General features: G+C 42.0%; 1 protein-coding gene across 1 annotated transcript in view; it reads left to right on the top strand.

The window, feature by feature from the left end:
- Nucleotides 1-25,941, top strand: part of LOC115810684 (capping protein, Arp2/3 and myosin-I linker protein 3-like) — a 33,614-nt gene extending 7,673 nt beyond the window's left edge. Inside the window, exons 3-40 of the mRNA XM_030772675.1 lie at nt 1,235-1,285; nt 1,409-1,468; nt 2,228-2,349; nt 2,616-2,710; nt 2,819-2,889; nt 2,989-3,062; nt 3,218-3,293; nt 3,563-3,651; nt 3,926-4,020; nt 5,515-5,601; nt 6,690-6,799; nt 7,035-7,112; nt 7,225-7,301; nt 8,184-8,288; nt 9,134-9,203; nt 9,552-9,633; nt 10,111-10,207; nt 10,736-10,790; nt 12,247-12,419; nt 13,015-13,083; nt 13,583-13,676; nt 13,848-13,946; nt 14,341-14,460; nt 14,710-14,823; nt 15,008-15,183; nt 15,415-15,502; nt 15,605-15,724; nt 15,897-15,963; nt 16,303-16,487; nt 18,713-18,792; nt 19,482-19,655; nt 20,749-20,950; nt 21,316-22,327; nt 22,676-22,794; nt 23,028-23,151; nt 23,441-23,509; nt 25,178-25,288; nt 25,901-25,941. Coding sequence (XP_030628535.1) covers nt 1,235-1,285; nt 1,409-1,468; nt 2,228-2,349; nt 2,616-2,710; nt 2,819-2,889; nt 2,989-3,062; nt 3,218-3,293; nt 3,563-3,651; nt 3,926-4,020; nt 5,515-5,601; nt 6,690-6,799; nt 7,035-7,112; nt 7,225-7,301; nt 8,184-8,288; nt 9,134-9,203; nt 9,552-9,633; nt 10,111-10,207; nt 10,736-10,790; nt 12,247-12,419; nt 13,015-13,083; nt 13,583-13,676; nt 13,848-13,946; nt 14,341-14,460; nt 14,710-14,823; nt 15,008-15,183; nt 15,415-15,502; nt 15,605-15,724; nt 15,897-15,963; nt 16,303-16,487; nt 18,713-18,792; nt 19,482-19,655; nt 20,749-20,950; nt 21,316-22,327; nt 22,676-22,794; nt 23,028-23,151; nt 23,441-23,509; nt 25,178-25,288; nt 25,901-25,941 — 4,731 coding nt within the window. The remainder of the gene's footprint in view (nt 1-1,234; nt 1,286-1,408; nt 1,469-2,227; nt 2,350-2,615; nt 2,711-2,818; nt 2,890-2,988; nt 3,063-3,217; nt 3,294-3,562; nt 3,652-3,925; nt 4,021-5,514; nt 5,602-6,689; nt 6,800-7,034; nt 7,113-7,224; nt 7,302-8,183; nt 8,289-9,133; nt 9,204-9,551; nt 9,634-10,110; nt 10,208-10,735; nt 10,791-12,246; nt 12,420-13,014; nt 13,084-13,582; nt 13,677-13,847; nt 13,947-14,340; nt 14,461-14,709; nt 14,824-15,007; nt 15,184-15,414; nt 15,503-15,604; nt 15,725-15,896; nt 15,964-16,302; nt 16,488-18,712; nt 18,793-19,481; nt 19,656-20,748; nt 20,951-21,315; nt 22,328-22,675; nt 22,795-23,027; nt 23,152-23,440; nt 23,510-25,177; nt 25,289-25,900) is intronic.
- The last annotated feature ends 330 nt before the right edge of the window (nt 25,942-26,271 follow it).

Genomic DNA, 26,271 nt, shown 5'->3' with positions numbered 1-26,271 from the left:
TGTATGCAATGCTAAGCATGAGGATTCATGGGTATATTCAATGTTGTAATTTTTTTTAATGAACAGGAAGATTTATCTTTGCTTATTGTAGGTTGTATTTACACTAATGTGTATTTTCGCACATATTTTAATTTTTGGAAGAAAAAACAAGTTTGGGATCAAATAATTTGGCGGACCCCCTGCAGTAACTCTGAGGACCCCCTAGGGGTCACGGACCCCCTGTTGAAGATCTCTGTTCTAGGCTGTGATTTGCAGACAGATTAGGAATAGAATAGTTTCCATTCTAAGTGTCCCAGACTTTTTTGGACATGTACAAAGCTCGGTGAGTTAATTAGTGAAATAAACATGAACATCATATGCTTGGCTCATTGAGCCAGTGAGTTTGTTGTCCTTGGGGCTGAGCATTGGTCAACATGCTTCTTTGGGAGAGTTTACAGTTCCTGAATAACATATAACTTATAAAAGTTGACCTGTCAAAAGCACTGAAAAGAAAACTCTAGATTATTTAAGGCCAAGTATTTTTTTTTTCAGTTCTATTAGAAATCAGTGTCAGAAAGAGATACTGCTTATATGCCTTTTTGGTTTGTGAGGAATTATTAGTGTACCTGTGAATGTTACCTGATTAACTGCTTCCATGTGATACTTTTTTTCTTTTTATTTAATGTACATTGTGAATGTTTTTGACCATAAACAGATTATCAGTGTATGGCCCTATCTACCTAACGTAAAGAAAGGATGGAAGAAAAGACTCAAAATCAATAACAGGGAGAGACAGGCACATGATAACCTCCTGTCTCCTCTCAGTCCAACTGTTTCCAGGGCAACCATTGAAAACTGAAAATGTCCAGCAGCTGCTGGAGTGAGTGAATTGAAAAAAGCTCAGGCCTTGGGTTAGTGAGTTAGTGAGTGAGAGAGAGAGTGAGAGAGAGAGAGAAAGAGAGAGAGTATGTGAGTGAGTTCTGTTGAGTGCATGCATGCCACATATAATGAGATACTGTATTTTGCTGCAGCTTAATCTGTGCTCTGTGCCCAGTACAATGTTCCATCCGGGAGAGTGGAGCAATTTGTTAATTGATCTTCTGCTGCCCTACTGACATTTAAGGCATTTTAGAACTCACTTCACAAGTCCACTTTTCCCAGGCTTTTAGAACAGCTCAGCATGTGAGAACAGTTAAGGACATGCTTGCTTGAAATATGATGTTGTTGAAAGTATTCTTACCTTTTCATCTCTTAGGTTCTCACAACATGGAGACTTTATCTCATGGCAGCCAAAGTCCCCACAAAGGTAGGTTCTTCATTATGCTTTGCCTATAATGTACAGAGCATCGTGAAGTTCAACAGTGTTTTTCATCCCTATTTGAATGCAGGTCAGTCTTGATTTTTTTCATAATGAAGTTAAACTTTTTAGGTGGAGTCGACCTTTAACTTTCTAGAGATTCGAGCCATGAACACCCACCCAGAACAGCAGGTAACTTCAAATTGAATATTGTGTCAAGATATTTCCCAAGAGTTTCTCAAAACAATATACAGAGATAAATTTATATTGCTAGATGCTAAAAATATAGACATATGCTGTTTCTAATATGTCAGAAATATTGATTGTTGAAGCCAGTTTGTATCTTCGTGTATAGACTATTTGCTCTATGTATAACCAAAACAAGAACCTTAATTATGATTATGATCGAACCAGCTACACCCACATGCATAATTACAAAAGTAACTGCCCCAATAACCACAACAATAACTACTCCAATACCATAACCACATTAATAACTGCAAGAGTAACCACAGCCACAACAATAACCACACCAATAACCATAACCACACCAGTAACCACACCAATAACCATAACCACTGTAATAACCACACCAATAACCGTAACCACAGTAATAACCGAAAAGACAGCCATAACCTCGACCACTACCCTAAACATTTCGGTCAGTCTGCTTTGATTCACAGATGTTCAAGGGGAGAAAAAATATGAATTATACATTATTATTTTCACAATTACTCATCTATTCAGTTGAAAACACCTGCTTCTATCCATGGAGTTTGTCATTGAAATTCTCCTGGCTAAATTTGATCATTATTCTCCTCAAAAAACCTGCACGTATTACTTTTGGCATGTGAATTTGATTGTAAGACATGGCCCCCTGCCGAAATTGTGAATCTTTGCTGTCTGTCTCACAGATACTGAATGGCTTTTGTTTTTCTCACTATTGTGCAGGTTGTCATAGAAACAGACAAATCCACGTATTCCCTCCGATTACAGTCACGTGACCACCTTGATCATGTGATCAACCACATCAATTTTGCTCTCTCTCGAATATTCAACAACTCTGTGTTTGCGTAAGTGTTCTCTGTTTAAAAGCACGCAGGCACACATCTGAAGACAATATTCACTCCATTTAAAATCAATGTCCCCTGGGTAAGTGGTTTGTGGACCGTGTCAATTGTTCATTTTCCAGATGGAAAAAAAAAACGCCTTAAGGACAGAGAACTTCATGCATAATGTTGTCCTTTAAATTCTGCACGGGATATTTTCCAGTCAGCCTATCATCTCTGTTTCTTTCTTCCTCTCACTCTCTTTCCTCTTTTTTTTTTCTTTTTCTCAGTCCCTCCATCTGCCAGTCAGACAGTGATCTCTCTGAGGGGAGCAGAAAGTACTCTCCAAGTTCAGATACATCTGTAGAAACACAGAGGGCCTGCGGTAAGTCCCCCTCTCTCTGTCTTTCACTCACACACACACACACACACACACACACACACACAAGTGCAAATGCGTTTACAGGCTATTTGCTTCCCCGCTCTCTCTAAGGTGGGTTTTCTGAGACCTATGCTGCCCTGTGTGATTATAATGGCATTAGCTGTAAGGAGGAGGTGCAGTGGGTAAGAACTGAGCATTGTTTCACCATCTGGCAAACTTCCTAATGTTGATTATGACTTCAAATAAACAACTATACTATTTGTTTCTGACCTCCCTTTCAGGATGTAGACACTATCTATCATTCTCAAGACAATCGGGAGTTTAATCTGTTGGATTTCAGTCATCTGGAGAGCAGGTGCATCTCTCTTTTTTTTTTTTTAATTACAATCACTACATCCTTTAGAGGATTTATAGTAGTTAGTGTGAGAGTAAACCGTAAAAATAATACTCATAGTAGTTTGTGTGTTTATGTGTGTATTGATATGCATTTGTGCATGTGCTGTGTTTCAGGGATCTGGCAGTGATTGTGGCGTCCATGGCATACAACACATGGTTCACCAAACTCTACTGCAAAGACTTACGCATAGTAAATATATACCAACCTTCATTTCTCTCATATGTGTAATCATAGCTTTTTAAAAAATCTTTGAGTCGAATTCAGGTCAAAGTAGTTGAAGTCAGAGGATACGAATGTGGTGAATTTGGAATGAAATGTCATGTTGTATTTGAGGATACACGACAATGCTCTAGCCAGTGAGCAAACACGGACATTTTTTACATATAACTACTTTGAAAAAATATGTAGCTCATTCTACCCATTGTTCACTGATGACATCAAACGACGTGATGTTTTAGGGATCGGAGGTGACAGAGCAGGTCTTACACACACTCAGTAAGTCCTCTAGTCTGGAGGAGATCACGCTGGAGAATGCTGGGCTCAAATCGTAAGTCTTTGTTTTTCTCTCTCTTAATTCCCATCCTCTTAACTCCTCTTCTAATGACTGAATCAGTAATCTCTTTCCTTTTCATTGTCTGTTAGTTAGTTTGATCTTGATTTAATTGTATGCAGAGATAAATGGGAAATTAGCAAGTATAGCACAGAAATGTATTCGGGACCTGTTTATCCATCTTACCCAATTAATTTTTAGGCATGTGTTTGGTTTGTGTGTGTGTGTGTGTGTGTGTCTGTGTGTATGTGTGTCTGTGTGTTTATTGCAGTGACTTTCCTCAGAAGCTGTCTGCTGCACTGTCAGAAAACCCAGCCTCTGTAATTCACTCTCTGAACCTTGCCCACAATGCACTGGACAGCCAAGGTACTCATGACCCAATATCCACCTCTGCAGTCTAGGTTAGATTAGCCTCTAGCTAGTGCACATACTCAGCAATAAATAGCTCATAGCAGAGTTCTTCTGGCTAAAGGAAAGAAAGCTAATATTTTGGTCTGTGTTCTCTCAGCATTAAATTTAGCTGATTAACTTCAGCAAATTCAGCTTGGTGATATACTGTAAATTCTCAAATAAAAACTGGGTCTCAAATAATGGCAGGGTTAAAAATTACAGCCGGGGGTGCTGCCTGTTTGGGCAAAAAAAGGCCGGTCCCAAATACAGGCAGGGTAAAAAAACAAAAAAACACTCCATAAATTACAGAAAGGCACAGGTGGTAAATTCATCATATTTCCACAGCCTTTATTTACATCAGTACAACAACATACAGTAATTATGCTCACCACTCTGTTGCTATTAGTTTCACTTTTTAACAGAAATACCATACTGATAGTGTTCTTACTCACATGGGTTGTGGTTCGTGTAGTTAATGGCCTGTTATTAGTATTCAGGGACATCACTGCCAAAGCTCTCTCCTTCCCATTTCCTATGCGTTATTTCATTATTTCCATGAGTTATTGCATATAACAGCACGTCTTAACGGTACTTTGAAAAAGTCAGGGAAGGGAAAAAATGTCTGATTTTAGATGGCATAGGTACGGTCAGGACATGTCGGCCGGTGAGCTGGAAACAGAGGAACAAATTGTTCCTTTAAACCTGTCATATAAAGCTACCTTTGCCTACAAGTAGCCACCGGTACATCTGACATGCTTTTTATTATTCCCAATAATTAAAACATTTGTTACGGTGATACAGTATGTTATTATTAAAGAATTTGTGGACCAATACATTTCTATATCACATCGAAGATTGATTGTTTTGTGTGACTTTTTTTCCATGGGATATCTCGTAGATATCACCATATGTTGTTTTTTTATTTGTCTGCTGTTATTATCAGCACCATATCATCATAAACTGCCTGTAATAAACCTAATATTTTTATTCCTTAAATACGGTCCAGTATGGGCTATATTCGAGTACAAGGCATACCCGTTAATCCTTGTAGGATAAATTAGAAATGAAATATTACTACTATATTGCAAAATACACTACTAAAAAAAGGACTGTCTCTAATAATAGCCTGTCTCAAATAAAGGCCTGGTTCTTTCTTCGGCTGAGGTAAATAAATGCCCCGGCAACTATTTGAGAATTTGCAGTAGGCCTGTTTGATGAACACATCCCACAGAGGAGTTTGGGAAACAGTTGGGGTCTGTTTGCGGTATGACACGCTGCTTATGACTTTATCTCTGCCGCCGTCTGACTGATTTCTATTACACTCAGTCTTACCTCCTTTTCATCTTTTCATCAGTCTTAAAATGTCTCTCTCTTGCTTTCTCTGTGTAGCTGTGTCTTGGCAGTGATTCTGATGAAAAATCATCAATCAAGTTTTGTACCTCCCCCCTCCCTCTCTTTCTCTCTCTGCAGGCGTTTGTAATCTTGTTCAGCAGGTGTGTCATCTCAGTAAAGGGTTGCGTCTCCTGAACCTGTCCAAAACCTCCCTGTCCTCCAAAGGTATGCAAAATACTCCTCTATCTCTCGTTCCTTCTGTCCCTTTTTCCACATTTACTTTAATCTTTAATCTCTTCATCTTTACCCCAATATCACACACACACACACACACACGGACACACACACATGGACACACGCGCGCGGACACGCACATAGATGTTTAATTTCTTTATCCTCTTTATCCATATGGTGAATGTCCATCTGTTTTCTTTTTTATGATCTCTTTCCGTTTTATCACGTTAATAAAAGTAGTACCCCCATTAAGCAGGAAGAAATGAAACACAACGATACCCAAAGCTTTTAGAGGGTACCTTCAACGTGCTGCGTAGGAGTGAGAATATCTCATGATGCCACACATGGTATTTTGGAGCTGGATAAATACTGTTGGTAATGTCTGTAATGAATCACAAATGGCTGACGTGATTAATAAATGCATAATGCATAATGTCATTTATTCATGTCTAATGAATCATTCACTTATTCTTTATCCCATTATCAGTGCATGCACAATGAGGCTTCAAAATTTAACACAAGTGTTTGATTGAGATATCATGAGAATGTTTTTCTAAGAACAAAAGACAGTAAGATATTTAAGAATATGCTTGGCAGTTTCAAAGAGGTTTGAAGATCAAGTGCCCTTTGTGAAACAGCGTAAATTTATGTATGATTTGAATATTGTTGTTGGCGTTCACTGTTGTTGGCAAGCATATGTTGTGAGAAAAAATATCGATGGAATATTCTAGTCATTTTAGATCATATCTTTTTTCATTAAATCACTTCAGTAACGAGAGCATTGACACTCCAGCAGTCTTTGGTATGCATGGTAGAGTGTAGAATTGATACCAGAATAGGAAATACTTGCTGAGGGCAGACACGGTCATTTTTACTACCCACAGTAGGGCAGTTCTCAGTTCTCAGTACTCAGTTTATATATCAGCCCCCCCCCCCCCCTCTCTCTCTCTCCCTCTCTCTCTCTCTCTTTCTCTCTCTCTCCCCCTCTCCCTCTCTCTCTCTCTCTCTCTCCCTCTCTCTCTCCCTCTCCCCCTCTCTCTCCCTCTCTCTCTCTCTCTCTCTCTCTGTCTATCTGTTAGGTATGGTGTCTCTTTCTCAAGCACTGTGCTCAAGTGATGATTACTCAAACTCCCTTCTGCATCTGGACTTGAGCAAAAATCCAGGAATTCTGTCAGGAGAGGATGCTACGGTTAGAGAAACGCACACACACTCCCTCTCTCTCTCTCTCTCTCTTTCTCACACACACACACACAGTGATGGAGCTCAGTTAGTAAATTTGCAGAGTCATTGTTCCTTAAGCAGTGAAACAGACATGGGTGGGGTGTGGGACTAATATGAGCTTCAAGTTTTGAAATAACCCTAGGCTTTATTCAGTGGATGTTTGTGAAGTGTTTTACTTTACTTAAGCTCTTTCTCCTGTATAGAATTTGTACATATTCCTGTCCCAGCCCAACTGCCTTGTCCACTTAGACCTGTCAGGCACCGAATGCTCTGTAGACTCAGTGAGTATGGTTGGAATGCACCACTACACCTTTAACTAAGGATTAGCTCTTACTTTTTCTCAGTGAACCTTTTCCTGCTGTCTTCTTTTCTTGCTTCTACTCACGCTCTCAGCTGTTTGGGGCACTACTTAGAGGCTGCTGTGCTGACCTCTCCTATCTGAACCTGTCCAAAAACAACTTCTCTCACAGGTTAGGTCTCTCTGTCTCTCTCTTAGCCCTCTCTATCTCTCTCTCAGCCTTCCCTATCTCTCTCTTAGTCCTCTGTCTCTGTTGTCCCTCTCTCTCTCTCTCTCTCTCTCACACACTTTCTTTTGCTTAAGTGGATGTAGTTAGAAGCATTAGATATGCCCAAATGATCTTGAGGTGAAATCTCTGGATGCTGTTAGCAGAGATAAGACCCATGAATATTTTAAGCAAACTGTTTATCCTTTGACCCTAACGGCTCTCTCTGCCTGTGTTAATTGCTATTTCTCTCTGAATCTCTCCACTCGTTTTTTCCAGCCCAACCTGTAATATAATGTGTGTACGGAGTCCTCTCCCCCATCCCTAGCTCACCAGAGCACAACCAAAATTTTTTGGAAATACATAACAGAATTAATTATGTAAAATGAGAAATTGAAAGCAAACAAAAATAGACTTAAAACGTCGACCAGGCCAAAATAACAAACGAAATGCATCTGTCTGTTAAGGGGAAACTAATTAACCTGGCAAAATACAAGGACTCAAAGGAGAACACAAGAACATAGAAACTTATCTGACTCCCATCCTTACATGCACAGGAGAAAATCATACAGTTAATTAAAATGCCACCTACTCTCTACACTTTCCTCACAAGAAGGCATATCAGTCTATTTATATTATGTGCAGCCTGTTTACAAGGCTTTACACAACTGTTAGTGTTAATTCTATAACGACAGGCAGGTCAGTCTAGCAGCAGGAGAGAGGAGTTTGGTCCCCCTCTGGACTTTTTTCCTCATCATTCAGGTTCTTCTCATCCTTCTTAATCTTTTACCCTTGAACTCCTCTCCTGTGTTCTCTCTCTCTCTCTCTCTCTCTCTCTCTCTCTTTCAGAAAGGTGAAGGAGACGCTCCCGCTATTTCGTCAGTTCTTCAGTTCAGCGTTTAGTCTCACTCACATCAGTTTGGCCTCCATGAAGCTACCCACGGAGGCCTTGAGGTGAGACCAATTTCAGTATCAAAACAACAGATTCCTCATGGACAAAGCGCTGTGCCCTTTCCCGTTTCTGAAATTGTTAGATTCAGGGCTCTTTGGAGCAGTCGACGATCAGAGATAATGCAGTGCAAGCATTCCATTTTATTAAAGGGAAAAATACAAACCTCCACAGATGAATATTATCCCCATCTACTGGTCACTTTAAAGAACCTTTTTTTTTTTTTTCCACCTACTGACATGACAGTTAACAGCTGTACTACCCAAGCAGTCATCAAACAGATGAAACTGTGAGGAGGTGAAGGGGAGTAGATTAAACTTTCAAAGGTCACCATGGCGATTAAAGACATGTCATACCTATGTGGGTCTCCTTGGCGACCAGTGACTATGGCAATAAAGATGGGCCAGACACACATCTGATTTGTCATTGTGCCGCAGCTGTAAAGCTGCTTTGCGACACTGTAAAGAGCTCCGTACAAATAAAACCGGACAGTAGCAACTAACAGACTTGACTTATGAAGGTGTTCTCAAGTGTATGGGAAGCAATATACGCTCACGTCTATGAGCATTAATTCACTCTCCCTAATGAATCTTTTTTTTTTTTTTTGGCTGTGAATGAAGAATCTCCATGCATAAAAGAGAGGGATGACAAGGTCTAGATGTAAAAGGACACATCTGAAAATATCCCAAAAAAATAGGCACGTAGCTAAAATGTCCAGAGTGAAGAGCAGTCTCTGTCAAACATTTAGATGACTTCGCCTTGACTGCTTCGCTCCAACCTCCCACCCTTTTGCCACCATCCTCCCGTCTCTCTCTCTCTCACCCTGTCTCTGTCTCTGTCTCTCTGACAGGGCTCTGTTTCTAGGACTGACCTCCAACCCCCACATTAATGACCTACACCTTGACATCAGTGGTTGTGAGGTATCAGTTTTAATTTATATTTTTTGGATGTCTGTACCCTCTCCTCTCAACCCTCACTATTTCTCTCTCTCTCTCTCTCTCTCTCTCTCTCTCTCTCTCTCCCCCTCTTGCTCCCTCTCAATGTGTGTGTGTATGCGTGTGTGTGTATGTGATTTGACTGAGAGGGAGAGAGATTACACCACAATAATTCGATGAGCGTTGTTAAATTGCAGTGTCACTTTCTGATGGCTTTTGTCACATTGTCAGTTTGATATGTTCTCTGCAAAAGCTTTGATCGTGATAGTATAAGCTCTTAGTTGCTCTCCCTCTCTCTCTCTCTCTCTCTCTCTCTCTCTCTCTGTCTCGTAGCTGCGATCGGCGGGAGCTGCAGTCATACAGGAGCTGTTCCCCAAAGTCACCTCCATTGCCACATTAGACATCTCAGATAACGGTGAGCACAGCGATGACTTGGATCCTTTGGCTGAGTGTCTCAGCACACAGTCTTCTTTCAGACCCCGGCAGGCCTTTTTTTACAGCTCACTTGCTTATATTTAAGCGGCAGAGCTTTGTCATCAAAATTGTTATAGTTATATGCCTCGTACTCTCGGTGAATTTGGTGAAAAATGTGATCGATTTGTAATTACAAGGAGTTCTGAGGCACCGGAGACCCAGATATGACGGCAGTTTCCGAGATGTTTAGTTGTCGCCAGCGGGTATTTTGTACTTTGCCCAAATAGTGTAGGATTCTTTATCTGTTAAGAGGCATTTTGTCTGCTTCTCTCTGTGTGTGTGAGTGTGTGTGTGTGTGAATGTGTTTGTTTGTGCGAGATAGAGAGAGAGAGAGAGAATATAAAGTATCTGGGCTTGTATATCTGCTTCTGTAGTGTAACTACATGTTAATTGTAAATGTTAAATGTTGCGTCTCCAGGCTTTGATGCAGACCTGGTCATAGTACTGCCTGCTTTCTCCAGACACCCCTCTCTCAAACACCTCCACCTGGGCAAGAACTTCAATATCAAGAGCAGGTACCTCCACGCATACACACAGCTCCCATGATGTAGCTGTGTATGTGATCATATATGTGTGTGTGTGCTTAGTGCAGATACCTACCTCATGTTTCAGTTTTATACTAATATGTCAGAGTGGCATGAATCAAGCCTAAAACTGTCTGCCAAAGAGGTATTAACATAATCTCATTAGAAAAGACAGCTTACACTCTGAACAGCGTTAAGGCTGTAAAAATATGATGAAAACTCTTTGCTATCAGCACATAAGCCTCCTATTATAGTTAATAGATTATATGCTCAATACCCCTCATTAATATGGATTATGTCATAATGGATCGTAATATTGTAATCAGATATGATCATTGAAGCTTGAGTGTAGAAATAATATTTGCTTTATATGATAAGTCCGTGATATTTTGAGCCACCATTCTCATGGTTATACCCGCAAGAAATTTTACATAGATGAAATGATTTTTCTGATCTTAATGTCAGAATTGCTCATAACCTTACTTTCCCTCTCTTTCTCTTTTTCTTCGGTTTCTGTAGGGTCTTTGATGAAATCCTACAGAAGCTGGTCCAACTCATACAGGAGGAGGAGTGTGTGAGTGTCATACAACGTTGTCCCGCCCACACAGCCTTACTGTACACACCGAATTTCACACGTCTTTCACACAGTGTGGAAAGAAAAGGAGTTTGGTTTAAAATGTTAGGACAGACTGTTGCCTTTTGAGTTTGCTTACTCTGAGGCCTGAGGAGTTTTCTTTTGAAGAAATCTTTCCCAGAAGTTGATTAAACTCAATAGGGTAGTGCAATGTGCAAAGTGAAATGCCTAGATATTTAGTTGAAGGTACCTGTGTGTGTGTGTGTGTGTGTGTGTGTTTTTATAATGCAGTTATGTTTCTTTATCTTAGTTTTGCAGACACGTTGGAAAGGCTCCAGTGCTCTAGCCATTCACTGTAACACTTAATTATCCTAATTAGAGGTTTGATGATTAGAAGTTTAACGTTTTAAAGTTTTATCAGGCACATTAATGCAGGGTTGAAACAAAATATGATATGATTCATCATTATGACTTCAACTGTGAAACACTATCTAACACCCTCAATTAGGCCACTGAAAATAAACCTTCCACTCATCATTCATACAATCTAAAATTCCTGCCCCATCCATTTAGTCCTAAATGCTACTCTTCATCAGTTCTGACAGCAATGTAGATCTCCTCATCATCATAGCTGGATTTGTTTAGGAAAATTTGGTTTACTTTGAGTTTACTGCTCTGAACTATGGCACATATTTCAGAGCAGAATATTTGTCTAAGCTTCTCTCTGGGTCTGTTAGATGATTATGATAAACAGGTGGTGTGTGTGCATGCGTGTGTGTGTGTGTGTGTATGTGTGTGTGTGTGTGTGTGTGTGTGTGTGAATCTGTGAAGAGAGACGTACATAGTGCTGTTTCCAGATGTAAAGAATCCCCCACTGCTAAATCCAGATGTTACACCTGCATTTCTCACTGCCCAGGATGGTTTATGTAGTGCTATGGTGTACATACATGTTAATACACATGCTCCCTTTGTATGTGACTACATAACTGTGTGATAGGGGGGAAGCATATTGATATTGAATAATTCAGTGTATTGACAAAACTATGACAGGCGAGCAGCTCCTTCTGATGTATGCCAAACACCCAAAGCCTGCTGCTAATGTGCTTCTCCTCCTCTTGTTCTGCCAACAGTCCACTGTTTCTTTTCTCTCTGTGACTCTCTCTCTCTCTCTTTCTTTCCTTCTGTCTTATTTCTCTCAATCCTCCTCTTTTGTCTTTTCTCTTACTGCTTCCTCTCCTTGCTTCTCTTCCTCATAAAATGTCCTCTTTTTATTTCAAATCCCTCCTGGTCTCTTCTCCTGCTCCCAATAACCACTCTGAACACTGACCTTTCACCCATCTCTCTCTCTCTCTCTCTCTCTCTCTCTCTCCATCCCTCCCTCCTACTTTTATTTGCTATCTTACGCTCTCCTCTGTGTGCCCTTTCTTTTGATCTCTTTCTCTCTCTCTCTGTCCAGGCTCTGCAGTCGCTGTCTCTGGCTGACTCGCGCCTGCGTTCCCGCGGCACCGTGCTGGTCAATGCCCTGGGCAGTAACACCTGCCTGCGCAAAGTGGACCTGAGCGGGAACAGCCTGGAGGACATTGGGGCCAAAATGCTGAGCAAAGCCTTACAAATCAACACCACACTGAGGCAAGAGAGAGAGAGAGAGAGAGAGAGAGTGAGAGAGAGAGAGGGAGAGAGTGAGAGAGAGAGAGAGAGGGAGAGAGTGAGAGAGAGAGAGAGGGAGAGAGTGAGAGAGAGTGAGAGAGAGCATAAGGGCAAGAGTTGTGGATGGTTGTAAATAATGAGACATCGATGTTCCACTGAGGATGAGTGAGGGCTGTGAGAGGTTTGATGGCTGAAATGGGTGGGGGGTGAAATTGGGGTGGAGAGATACACAGACCAAATGGACATTAAAAGGAATGTGTGGGAAGAGATTGAGAAATCTGGCTTTAGAGGAGTGGATTGAAAGACGAATTAAGAATGGGTAGAGGGAAGGGTTGCACAGACACTGAAAGAGAAGGACAGAGAGGAAAGAAAATGCACAAGGAAAGAGGGAGTGAAAATGCGACGAATTAGAGAAATGGAAATGGAAAAGAAGAGATAACAGAGAGTGTTTGTGTGTGTGTGTGTGCGCGCGCGCGTGTGTTTGTGTGTCTGTGTGTCCGTGTGTGTGTGTGTGTGTGTGTGTGCTTGTGTGCTATATCTTGAATTTTGTCATTTTTTCTCTATCCCCTTCTCCCAGGAGTGTGACATGGGATCGGAACAACACCACTGCCACGGGTTTCATGGATGTCGCAAGAGCCCTGGAACAGTGAGATAAACACATACACACACACACACACACACACACACACAGAGAGAGCGAGAGAGACAGAGAGAGAGAGAGACAGAGATACCTTAAGTCATATGTCTTAACCTCACTCTGTTCAATCCCCCCCCCCCCCCCCCCCCCCCCCCCGAGTCATTTTCACAAAGCAAATATGTCAAGTCAGAACAACGGAATGATATTTCAACTTGTCAGCAACTTCTGCTCAAATCATTTTTCACTATGTCGTACTTGCACAACGTCTCCATGACATCCAGAGCAATATACATTTTTGTCACAGTGCCCCAAATACCATAACAATAACTCCATACAAAGCCTTAACATTAACCCCAGACAGCTGCCGAATGCCCTGTCTTCAAACCAATTATTATTCAGAGACAAATCAGCCTGTGTTTAATTTGTCATTCTATTTCTGCCTAAGGCATATTCCTAATCTCTCTTCTCTCTCTCTCTCTCTCTCTCTCTCTCTCTCTCTTCCTCTCAGTAATTTCACCTTGCAGTACATGCCTCTGCCCCTGAGTGATGTGACTCAGGCATATCGAAATGCCCCAGAGAAGACAGAGCAGGCTTTGGTTAAGGTAGGCCTCACCCCCAAAAGCCATATATGGTTTTAGAGTGCGTCTTTACTCTGTGCACCTCTGCGATGCTTATGTGGTACACGTTTGTCATAGTTATCAGTGGTACTGGTATGGTGATGTTAGTGTGGATGAGAGGATTAATCTGATTGGATACTGGTTTGATTCTCTCAGATCCAGAGAGCACTTCTGAGAAACAATCAGACTCAGCAGTTCTCACAGAGACAAGCCCTGCGTCTGCATCAAGGCCTGGTGACCAGCACAGCCGAGCAGGTGTGTGTGTGTGTGTGTGTGTGTGTGTGTGTGTGTGTGTGTGTGTGTGTGTGTGTGTGTGTGAATTTGTGCCTGTGGAAGAGTGTGTGTCCGAGAAATGCTGATGGTCCTGAGGGATTTGGGATCTGTGTATTGGAGTGTATAGAACTGATCCAAGAAACTGATCCACTTTTGCTTACTCTGTGTCCCACCATGTCCACTGTCAGGAACGGTTTGTGTATGTGTTGCGTGTGTGTGTTTCGTGTTCATTAAAGTACGAGCACATGACGGGCATTTCAGTTTGTCCTTTAAATTATGTAGCATTCTAGTAAATGTCTAATGAATAGTTTATGAAATTGTTTTACTGTGAGAACATGATGACATGTGTGCGTTGTGTTTTCTAATCCTCTCACAGGTGATGGAGCGCCTGTGTGTGCGGGTGCAGCAGCAGGTGTGTGTTCTTCGTGGTGTTGCTGAGGCTGAAGAACTGCAGGCAGCTAAACAAGTGCTAAAAGAGGCCCGCAACTCCCGCGCTGTGAGTGAGGAAGTGTGTGTACGTGTGTGTGTGTGTGTGCCTGTGTGTGTGTATGCGCGCACGCGTGTTTCTGTGTGTGTGTGTGTGTGTGTGTGTGTGTGTTTGTCTATAAGAGAGAGGGGGACTTTGTATGAACTCTTTTTTCCCCCACTCTCTCTCTCTCTCTCTCTCTCTCTCTCTCTCTTTCTCTCTCTCTCTCTCTCTCTCTCTCTCTCTCTGTCTCTCTCTGTATCTGTCTCTCTGTCTCAGCTGTACCCTTCTCTGTGTGAGCTGGCTCATGTACTGTCAGTGGATGGGCCAGTCCGACAGAGACTGGACTCTCTCACTGGGGAACTCGCTAAAGCAGCAGACAAAGAACTTCAGGTACAAGCAAACACACACACTCACACACACATAAAGGGCAGTTTCTGACTGGTTGATAAGTAATAGATTTGTCATGTTATGTGAAAGATGGATACGTTTATGGGAATAAATACATGAACTTTGATATGTTCAGTGTTTGATACAACAAAGTTCATGGATAACTGACTGATTGATTGATTGGCAGGTGATTGTGGACTCCATGGTGTCTCTCTGTCGGGAGCTGTGTCCTCTGTCCTCCTCAGCCGCAGAGCGACTGACTCCTCCTCTCTCCTCTGTGTCTGAACGTGTCTCTGTCCCTCGTTCTGCAATCAGAACTGCACTGATGGAGAGAGCAGCACAGGATATACACCGAGCTTTGGAGTAAGAGGGGGGGAGAGAGAGAGAGAGAGACAGAGAGGGGGGTAGAAGACAGTTTACACATCAAATGTTTTCAATCACTAAGGGAAGGTGTTTTGCTGTTGAGAAAGCAAGAATATCAGATGCCACAGTAATATGTATATTTCCCTCTTTCGCTCTTTACCTTTCTCTCTTTTCTCTCCCTATCCTTTCTCTTATTCTCTCTCTGTCTTTCTCTCCGTTTCTCTGTTGTAGGGAAGTGAAGCTATCCGTCGTGTCATATCTTACTAACTCTATTGTGGACCAGATCTTGCAGGAGCTTTATTCCACACACAAAGCTTTGGTAGGAATATGTTCTCTTTGCTTGTGTGTCTATCTGCTGTGCTCCTCTGTGCTGTTGTGTTCTGTAGGTGAGTTACTGTTGTTTTAATGCTGCTTGTCTAAGACACGACAGGCATCACAGATGAAACGTTGGGAAGGAACTTGCGAAGGTGGAACGGGTCGAAGGTCACACAGACACAGGGACTCGCTCGACATCACGGACGAGGAGCTGGGCACCAGCATAGTGAGTGTGTGAGTGTGAGTGTGTGCGTGTGTGTTTGTTTGTTTGTTTGTTTGTCTATGTGTGGCTATGAGCACTTGCTAAGCCAATAAGTGCAAATGTAATACGTTTATGCTTTTAGCATTTCCATGTCTGCCTCTTACATCTTTCTTTCTGCGTGCCTACGTGTCTTCAGGACACAATAGCCATCAAGAAACGCAGCTCCAGAACCAGAAGGATCCGTCCTGTATCTACCCGACTAAGTAAGTGCACGCTGTTCTTAGTGTTGTTCTTTTCTCCCTATTTCCTTTTACTTCTCTCCATAATTGGCGCATTACTGTGGAGTGTTCTTCTTTGTCTTTTAATTACACTCTCCATTTCTATTGTGGTTTCTCTTGTTCTCCGTCCATCTCTTCGGTTCAGTCCTGTTCTCCAGCCATAATAAGGAAATAATGAGAAGCTGTCTTGACAAATGGAGGAAACAAAGTATTTTATATAACAGATGTGCTCAGTGGAAAATTGATGGGGTGTGTTTTTTTGGAAAGAACCTCTGAATGCACACTCTCTCTCTCTCTCTCTCTCTGCCTCTCTTGGTGTTTCAGGTCTATGTGATGATTCCAGCTCCTCTCCTCCATCTGCCCCTCCGCTGTCTTCACCCCTCTCTCGCTCAGCATCATGGGAGGGCCTTTCTGCCTTGCCCACCCAGGGTGCACCGCTACATCACGTGACCCGGGTCAGGCCAAGGCCACCTCGTAAGCACAGGGGCGGACTTGTCCCCTCTGACACGGTAAGACCGGGAACTGGAATCTTGCAGTGGCTGGAATTCTGTTGAGGGAAAAAAAAGTATCTTAAAAGAGCCTTTTAGTGGAAAGCACTCCAGAGCTTCTACGTCTGGGATTCACAATTTGAATCGCAGCTGTGCCACACTTGCCAACAGCGGCTGGGATCCCAGGGAGGGAGGGGGGGCAGAACTGATTGCATTCCCTTGGGCAGGTGAATCGATCAGTCACTCTCCACGTCGCCGCTCAGTCCCAGTCACATACAGCCAGGATCCTGTTTATTTATGGGTTGGGTTAAGCAAATAGCACTTTCCTCAAAATGCATTGCACTGCTTGATGGTACAGTGGAACAAAATGCATTGACTGGCTCCTCAGAGGAAGAATGTGTTAGCCTCTTCCAACCCTAACTTAGGTGAATTCCATGCAGGGGGATCACTTAAACCACGGGGCGTCAGAATCCAGTCCTGGAGGGCCATGGTCTTGCTGCTCTTTGTTTTCACCTCTTAACTACACACTTATTTTTACCTGGGAAAACAGGTGTGTTCACTCCTCAGTCAGTCAGAGATCACATGTAGCTAGCTGGCATTAAAACCAGCAAGAGCTGGACGTGGACCTTCAGGACTGGATTCTGACATCCATAAGAAAAGGGGTGGGGAGGTCCAGAGCTTTGAACCAGTGCAGGACCACTGCAAAAAAAAACAATGACCTTGACCTGGTGATATACAAGAGGAGTCTTTGTGAGGTCTTCCTGTGCATCGTGTGTGTAATGTAAAGGAAAGCTGACCTGGCTATAAAGAGCCGAATGACTTTTTCGTGGGACGGCTTAGTTCATGTCTTTGATGTATGAAAGTGCTGTTTGAGGTTTAAAATTTGAAAGTTGAGAAGCGTAAAACGCTGCTCCGGTGAGCTAGGCCAGACCGCAGGTTTTGAGTTAAATGGCACGTGAGCACTGTTCTCCCATCTGTAAAATATTCTGTGATGAATATTTATGTTAGCAATCATGTGATCTTGTGTATTCGTCTTTAATATTTAATCTAGAGAAAGGCCCCAAGTGCAGGAGTGCACAGACAGAGATACATTAGCTCATGAATAAATTATATTAGCACACACTGCTATTACTACCATCAAACAGATAGAGATATATTCATTTTAAAGTTCATAATTCAAACAGATTGCTAATATACTCTCATAATTCCAACGTATGCATCAATATGCTGTCCTGATGAATGCTAGGCGAAGACAAGATCCTATCAGTCAAGACGTTAGATGAAGGCAGAAAACATATGTGACAGCTGAACATATGAAGGTGATCACGTTTAATATTTGGAGTCACTGATCTTTCTCTCTCTCTCTCTCTCTCTGTGTGTGCGTGTTTCAATATTTATGTGCCGTGGAGCTTGGCACATTTAATCTTTAGTTTCAAAATTTTAATTACATCCACAAGCTGAAAACTTCAAACTCTAGGCAGGAAAAGATAGTAGAAAGAAATGCTTAGCCTCAACTGCTTTGCCATCAGGGATTATCACATACAAGTCACTTTGTTTACCCTGAAAGCCTCCTCTTTCCTCACGGGTAGCTCACTTTTCCCTTTATGTCTTTCGATTTCTGCCATGAGCTAGAGAGAGATTTCATTCTTTTCAAATCTCCCCAGTATGGGCTACCGCTGTGCCATTAGATGACTGGTATTTATACTGGGCCAGTTCTGATTATCATTAGAGTTAAAGAGCCTGTCTCTGTAGGGCTTCCTGCGACATTCTCAGGTCCTGCACTTAGTCTGAAAACAGAGGCAGAAGTGGACTCGGTGAGCCGACTATTTATGTGGCTAAACTGATGGTGGAAAAAATAGACTTAACCGAATGTATGACTCATGAGTCCTTCCTATCCCCAAATGCTCTGGCCTGGAGACAGGGACAGGCAGCTGCGCCATTTTTCAAATCGTTTGGGCTGGGTCCAGGCTAATCTTTACAAAATGAGTTCAAGTAATGGGACTGAGCCTGTGCTTGAAAGCATTCTCCATCAATTTGTTTTCATTGTGGCCTTACATTTTCCAAAGGAGGAACACAGATGCTGTAAACTTCTCCCCTAAATAGGAACAGTGTTCAAAACGAAATGGAAAATTGAGCATTCGCGTGGGAAATCACGACATGAATCAATGTTTGACATTTATTTGATTCCACATAATTCTTTCTTTCTTTCTTTCTTTCTTTCTTTCTTTCTTTCTTTCTTTCTTTAGCACTGCACTGAAAATGGAGCTGTCACTCCATTGGACGATGGACTGCCTGATTTTTACACCAAGAGAGTTCTTCCTGATAGGTGTGACAAGTGGGCCTACACACACACACACACACACAGGCACACACACGCACACACACACGGACGCACACGTACACACACGCACACATACGTACGCGTGCACACACACACACACACACACACACTCACACAAACACACTCATGGTTGTTCTCTGTGGACTACAAAGATGACTCTCTAGATAAATACAGGAGATCATTTTAGTGTTATTAAATTTTTACTGTTAAGCACATTTCTAATAAATCCTCTCTAAATGCTAAATCCTGTACCAGCAGCAGATGTTGCCTAGCAACGGGCAGAGCTCCTAGAGATGTTATTATTCCGTTTCTAGGCAACACCAGCAGGGAGGAGGGTGGGCTGCATGAGGGGGGTGACATGAATGGAAAGGGCAGATAAGACTGTAACTCTTGCGCTGATGTTTGGCTTATTAAATAAATGTCACGTGGGAACAAGTCTGTTTTCTTAAGTCACTCATGAAAGCATGTTACACCCCTTTTCCGTCATACTAAAAATTTCAGTTTATTTTAATGTAGGAATATGTAAGCGGTACATTAAGAATATGTAAGCAACTTAAATGTACTAAGCTTCTTTGCTAAATGTCCTAAGCAGTTAACTCATCGTTTTAAATCTGTTCCTTCTTTCCCCTCTCTCTCTTTCTCGGTCTGTTCGTTTCTGTGTTCTGCTCTCTCAGTCAGTTATCCTCTCTTCACAAAGCCCACTCGCTCAGACGAAAGAAGAGACGCAATATGCTCGCGATATTTGGTTTCCGTAGGAACCGGAACTCCACTCTCTCCAGTCAGGAGCCAGATTCAGGGGGCGGAGCCTGTGGTGAAGAGTGTCGGACAGTGGCCATGGCACCTTGTAGGTCAGTTTACCCTGCTCCTTTACAGCACTTGGAGGATGGAAAGATGCAGCAAAGTCTCACCCACTGTATATTGTACAAACTATAACTTGATAGGTGTTGCAGCAGGATGTTGTACTTGGCTGTACTGTGGTAGGTGTTGCAGGATGTTGTACTTGGCTGTACTGTGGTAGGTGTTGAAGGATGTTGTACTTGGCTGTACTGTGATAGGTGTTGCAGGATGTTGTACTTGGCTGTACTGTGATAGGTGTTGCAGGATGTTGTGCTTGGCTGTACTGTGATAAGTGTTGCAGGATGTTGTACTTGGCTGTACTGTGGTAGGTGTTGCAGGAAGTTGTACTTATTGTACTTTGATACATGTTGCAGGATGCATTGTCTTACTTGTCCATTGAGTGGTGAATGGTTTTCAATCCTCACAGCGGTTCAAAACTTGCCCCAAAAAAGTTAGTTTGTGAATTACTCTCTTTTATGATTAACTAATACTGAGAGACTGAGAGCCGTCTCTGGGATTCACCGCTTAAAAGTGGCGTAGTCTCACATTTCTTTGGATGGATTTCATCGGCTTCCTCAACTTCTTGCAGGGCCCAGTTACACAACTCCTTCTATGACCACATAAAACAAACAGATACTCCCACCTGCCCGATGTACTGGGTAAAGATGTGAATAGCTTCTCGTGATTACTTCTCATTCATGTACTGAAACCATGAAATTCATTCATGAGTCAGATTAACTGAAGTATAGACCACACTGATGATGTTGCTAAGAGCACAATTCAAATTCAATTAAAAAAAAAAGCTTTATTTAGCCCCGAGGGGCAATTCCTAGTCATATTCAGTTTGGGCTCAAAGTGCCTTCCAGGCTTCCCTCCCCTATCCTGACATGAGGGGACAGGGTGATGATTTTAATTTACACTTAAAATAAGCCTGGGGTAAATATAGCTGTTTGATGTACTTGTGTGTCAGACAAGTCCCTAAGGCCTTGCCCTGAAACCACTAGGCTGTCTTCTTCAGCTGATTGCTCTTTTTATAACCTCTATAAAACATACAAAAAATTACAGATCTCTCCCACTCTCTCTCGCTCTCTCTCTCTGTTTCAGGAATGCCACAGAGAATGTTTACACTCTGCTTCAGCCTCCTAGAATGTCTGGGAGGGCAGGCTCCCCTAACGAGGGGGCTGATGGTACGGCTGAGGACCACAGACAGGAAGAGCAGGTGGGGCTGAAGGAGGTGCGCTCAGTGCAGGGCATACCACTGACCAGCATAGGGGGAAACAAAATCTTTACCCACACAAGTAGACAGGTATAGTCCAATTCCTGTAGGTGCCATTAAAGACTGTGTATACTATACTGATGCAATATTTTATGCACTCACAACTTCCTTAGGATTTTTCACTGAAACTATCGTTCCATGTGAATATATCTGCTTGCTATTTGCTTGTTATTAATTCTATTTTTGTGCATGTTCTTACTTTTCTATATACATTGCCTTATATATTTAATGCCTTTTTCTGCATAAAATAATTTAAATATAACATAGATTTCTTGCATAAAATACATTTAATTATATGTTAAATATATTATTTGTATTAACATTATTTTGTGATATATAATGAGATATAAAGGAGTTTGCTGATAATATTGCCTTTGTCTATACTGTATTTACAGAGATCAGATGCAGAACTTGATAGTGAACGATCTTCAGGATCAGACAGACACTCTGATAGACAGACAGATAGAGACATAGACAGACAAACAGTATGGCAGTCAAGCAGGGAGGTGGACAGACAGACTCTGAGGCAAATAGACAGAGAGCTAGATAGACAGACTCTCAGGCAGGCAGACAGGCAGTCTGACAGAGAGGTAGACAGACATGCTTTTAGACAGGTAGACAGGGAGCTTGACAGACAAACTTTAAAGCAGCTAGATAAGCCATCTCTGAGAGAAGTAGACAGACAGACTCAAAGACAAATTGACAGAGAATTGGATAGACAGACATTAAGGAGACTAGAAAGACAGCCAGAGAGAGAACTAGACAGACACACCCTGAGACAATTAGACAAGCAGGCTGAAGCACAGCAGAGACAGGCAAACAAGCAGTGGGTGGAGTCTCGACATTTAGACAGCCAGTGGGCGGAATACAGGAACACCAGCAGGCCACCAGAGAGAAAGTGGGCAGATGTAAAACATACAGACCTTCCACTGGAGAGACAATGGACAGACCTAAGACAGATAGACAAACAGTCAGAGAAACAGTGGATGGACAGCAAACACGCAGACAAACACAACGTGGAGCGACAAGTGCAGGGACCACGGACACCCATGGAGAGACCTTTACCGCCTTATCCTTCAGGGGACAGGACCCCCTCCCCAAACACACAAGCTGACAGACAGCTATGCATGGCCAGTCAGGCAGACAGGCGACAGCAGTCTGATCCTATATACGCTGAGCTCCACTCTGACCTGGATGGGCACAGGGACCCAGAGGAGGCTCAGACGGATGGCCAGGTGCTGGTAGAGATGTGGACAGACGGTTGTGCGCTGGAGGATAGGTCGAGGGGAGCGGGAGGGGTTTACCAAGGACGTCCTTTACCCTGTCCACTCAAACCAGACCCCCCTCCTCAGAGCAGCAAGCCCAGTCTGGCCAAACTCAGGCAGAGACCCCTGCAGGAGAGCTCTGGTATTGCAACCTTGCACATATAGATTTAGATCTTAACAACCTTTGCCTTAAATGTAATTACTTCTCACTCCTAGGCATTTATTAATGTAATAACACAGATACTTGTTCTGTTAGACATCATCTACATCACATTGTCTGCAATGTATAGTCATTGATATTAAGATTTCAGCGAAAGCAAATAGGCTAATATTACTACACATTCTTTATGTTGTTTTTCACAGTAAGGTGTGAAAACACTGGACATGTTGAGCTACTCAGAGATCATCTTTAAAATGAACGTTGTGCCTGAAAGATGTAATGCTTTTAAACTGTATGTATTTTAGATATTTTTTTCATTGGTTTGTCTAGGTACTGAGGATGAAGTGTTTGCAGACAGGGATGGAGGACGATTAGACAAGAAAGAGAGAGATGGGGGAGTGGAGAGAACAAGAGAAACAGCTGGACAGCCCCCACCCATTCCAGCAAAGGTGTGTGTGTGTGTGTGTGTGTGTGTGCGTGTGTGTGTGTGTGTGTGTGCGCGCACATGTGTACATGTGTGTATATATTTCTTTTTCCTCTGGGATTGGGAAGACTATGTATATGCTTCTTGATCGTGTGTCGGTAAGCATTTGTTATGCTACAATCTCTATTTTTCCATTCATACACGTGTTTTCATATTGACCTACTGTTTGTCTCTGCTGTGTTTGCTAATAACCTCCAGCCAAAGACCTCCACCTCTGTGATGTCTCCTACTGAATCAGCTCAAGAGAAGAAGTTTCCTCCTGCTGTGCCTTCTGCCTCTGTCAAACCCGTATTAGGATTAACTGACAGAGCGCATACCCAGGGTACATTTAACTAAGGCTTCCTGACCCTTCATATGCATTGCATACGTTAAGCATATGATAAATATATCAGAATACGTAAGAGTTCCCTGTAAATACAGATTTCCTGCAGGCTGTTGTAGACTGAACTGGTGGGAAATGTATTTGTGGGAGGGGATTTGTATGTTTGTAGATGATTGTACTTTTGATGAGGATTTGTGTGTTTGTAGGTGATGGTATTTTTGATGAGGATTCGTGTGTTTGTTGGTGGTTGTGTTTTGTGCTGAAGATTTGTGTGTTTCTTGGTGATTAGGGGAAGAGAGTATAAGACAGGCTCCAGTGAAACCACAGAGGAACAGGAAGGCTCTGTCATGTGACACAGGTACAGGTACAGGTACATGTACGTTCTTTATGTCAGTGCACCCGTCTGTCTGTCTGATGTCTAAATGATTCTCACTTAAACAACCGAGCGGTTGTCTAGCCACTAGTCTCTCTGAAACATTTTAGGCAGTTAATGTGCATCACTGCAGAGCTACACAAGTCCTGTAAGACGCACAGAGAAAGCCATGTGTGTGTTAACACTGACTGTGTGTATTGTTCTGCATACTCCTGCCTGAAATTCTCCTGTAACTCTGGTCTGTACATCTGTGCACATATTCGTGTTTTTCTGTCTGCATTTCCCCATACGTGTAGCTAGCCCTATCAGGAGAAATTAACAGAGTCGCCTTCCTTTTCATCTGCTAATCTGAGCAAACACACAAGACAGCAACAAAGCCAGCATTCAATTAAAATGAGAATTCTTAGAATTCCATGGCTCTCACGGCTTCAGTCGTGCTTGTTTTAGTACCTTGGAGAGTTCCCGTTCTGTTTTCATTGTAAGAGTGCATGAGTGAGAATTATGCTTAATATCTGCATTAAATTCTCCAGTCTTAGTCTGTCTCCACGCTCACAATGACATCACAACGTACATAATCAAGCTGCATGAGGAGATTCATTAAACTGGGCTCAGAGGAGAGTGAAAATCTCTCAGATCTTTGAACCATCACTAGCGTGTTTTATGGTCTTCTTGTTTTTTTTTCCCCTCAGTGGTGTTTGTCATGCTGTGTTGATTTTCAAATGAAATAATTTCAGGTTGCCATGACAAACACTGTTGAATCCTTTGGGGTGCCAAATATCACAAATAGCTGCATTGTATTCACATATATATATATATGCTTATAATTTTCTAAATATAACAGTCAAATGGTAAGTAAAGAGAAAAGTTACACATTTAGTAAGCAAGGGAAGTTATTTTTGACATTCTGTTAATGTGCAATATTTGAAGATACAAGTGAAATTTTAACAAAAATAAAATGACATTTAATAAATGTGTGAAACATTTTCAACAGATCTGTGAAATATTTTTTACATTATACAAATGTTTGAAACATTTTCAATATTTAATACACATGTGAAGCTCTTTCACATTCGAATAATAAAAATATGTGAAATTTGTTCAGCATTAACTTTTTATTCAGAATTGATCAAAACACTATGCAGACTCAGCAAACATTGTGTTAAATGTGGATGGTAAATCTGACCCATCTGCTAAATGCTGAAGTGCACACTTTTATAAAATGTGTCATCATCCTTTGTTAAACCTGGAATACATTTCACAAAATGATTAAATCTTCAATGTTTTACATTTTGAAAATGTTTCACAAATGTATTTAATGTGGGAAAAACTTTTTATTTCACATTTTGTAAATGCCATAGATGTTTCACACATTTTTTGAATGTTATACATGGTAGAATAAAAGCTGTGGTCCACATGGATAAATTATAATTTATCCATTTTTTTTTAAGTTTAACAATGATGTTTTTATGTCATATCCGGAACCCCACAGAATCCATTCAGAGTCATATAGTGATAATGGAAACATTCTTTAACATGTGTGAGCACTGGACTTGCATTAATGTTATGCAAGCGTAACTGTAAATGGACCTACACATGCTGTGTTCTGTGCTTTGTCCAACTGTGTCTTTGCGCCCTGTACCCATTTACCCTCAGGCACTGACAGGGACAGCCCTAACAACCTGGAGATGCCCCCAAATACCCGCAAACCCCCAGTGAAAAAACCTAGACTTCCCCAGAACAGAAATAAATCCCTGGACTATCCTGGTACTGTGTGCTGTGTGTGTGTCCGTGTGTGTGTCTGTGTGTGTGTCTGTGTGTGTGTGTATGTGTGCACGGGTGCGTGTGTGTGTGAGTGTGTGTGTGTGTGTGTGTGTGTGTGTGTGTGTGTATGTGTGTGTATGGGTGCGTGTGTGTGCGTGTGTGTGTGCGTGTGCCTGCGTGTGTGTATGTCCGTGTGTCCATGCATGTGTAGGCACACTGTATTGTGTGTGACCATCGTGTATTGTTTGTCTTTACGTCATCATATTCTGATGTTAAAACAGTAAGAGCTTTAACATTAATTTCATAGGGCTGTGATAATCCAGTCTCGGGATTCTAACCATTAGCATCCTTACTGAGAAACACTGAGAGCATATGGGGCAAATCTTGGCCTCACATATTCCCACTGTTTCTAGCTACTAGCATGCTGATATTGACATTTGGAGACTCAGTTATCACAGCTAGTGTAATGCATCAAAACATCACCTACAGAGTTATTTGAAGGTGAGAACAGGATGGTGGAAAAAGTTGGAGAAGTCTTACTTTCCATGAATGTTAAGGTTTTTTATGGCACTGGAAAGCTCTTATACCCTGCTCCTCTGTCTCCTGTCTTTCTAGACAGCGTCAGTGCAGTGCCTGGCAACAGTGAGCCATTGTGACAACTGCCGAATTCACCTGCCATGGACTGACCATAGAGTTGTCATGACAACTATGGAACATTTTGTGAAATTGCAGAAAAAGAATTCATGAGTTGAGTGGGCGAGGAAAGAGTGAACAGAAAGATAGAAAAAAGAACAGAAGAAAAGACAAATTCAGGAAAGGCAAGGGAGAGCAAAGGTAAATAACTGTAGATTGAATAGACAAGATATCAAAATGGGTACTTGAAATAATTATGTTTTAATTGGTTTTAAGGTGTGTGTACGACACAGACAAGCAAACCTGAGGTTCACTTTGCTCATATGTTCTTTTCGACAGCAACATTGTGATAG

Source organism: Chanos chanos, chromosome 4 (assembly GCF_902362185.1).
Source record: "Chanos chanos chromosome 4, fChaCha1.1, whole genome shotgun sequence".
NCBI classification, from domain to species: Eukaryota; Metazoa; Chordata; class Actinopteri; order Gonorynchiformes; family Chanidae; genus Chanos; species Chanos chanos.
This window is presented reverse-complemented; position numbering and strand designations above follow the sequence as displayed.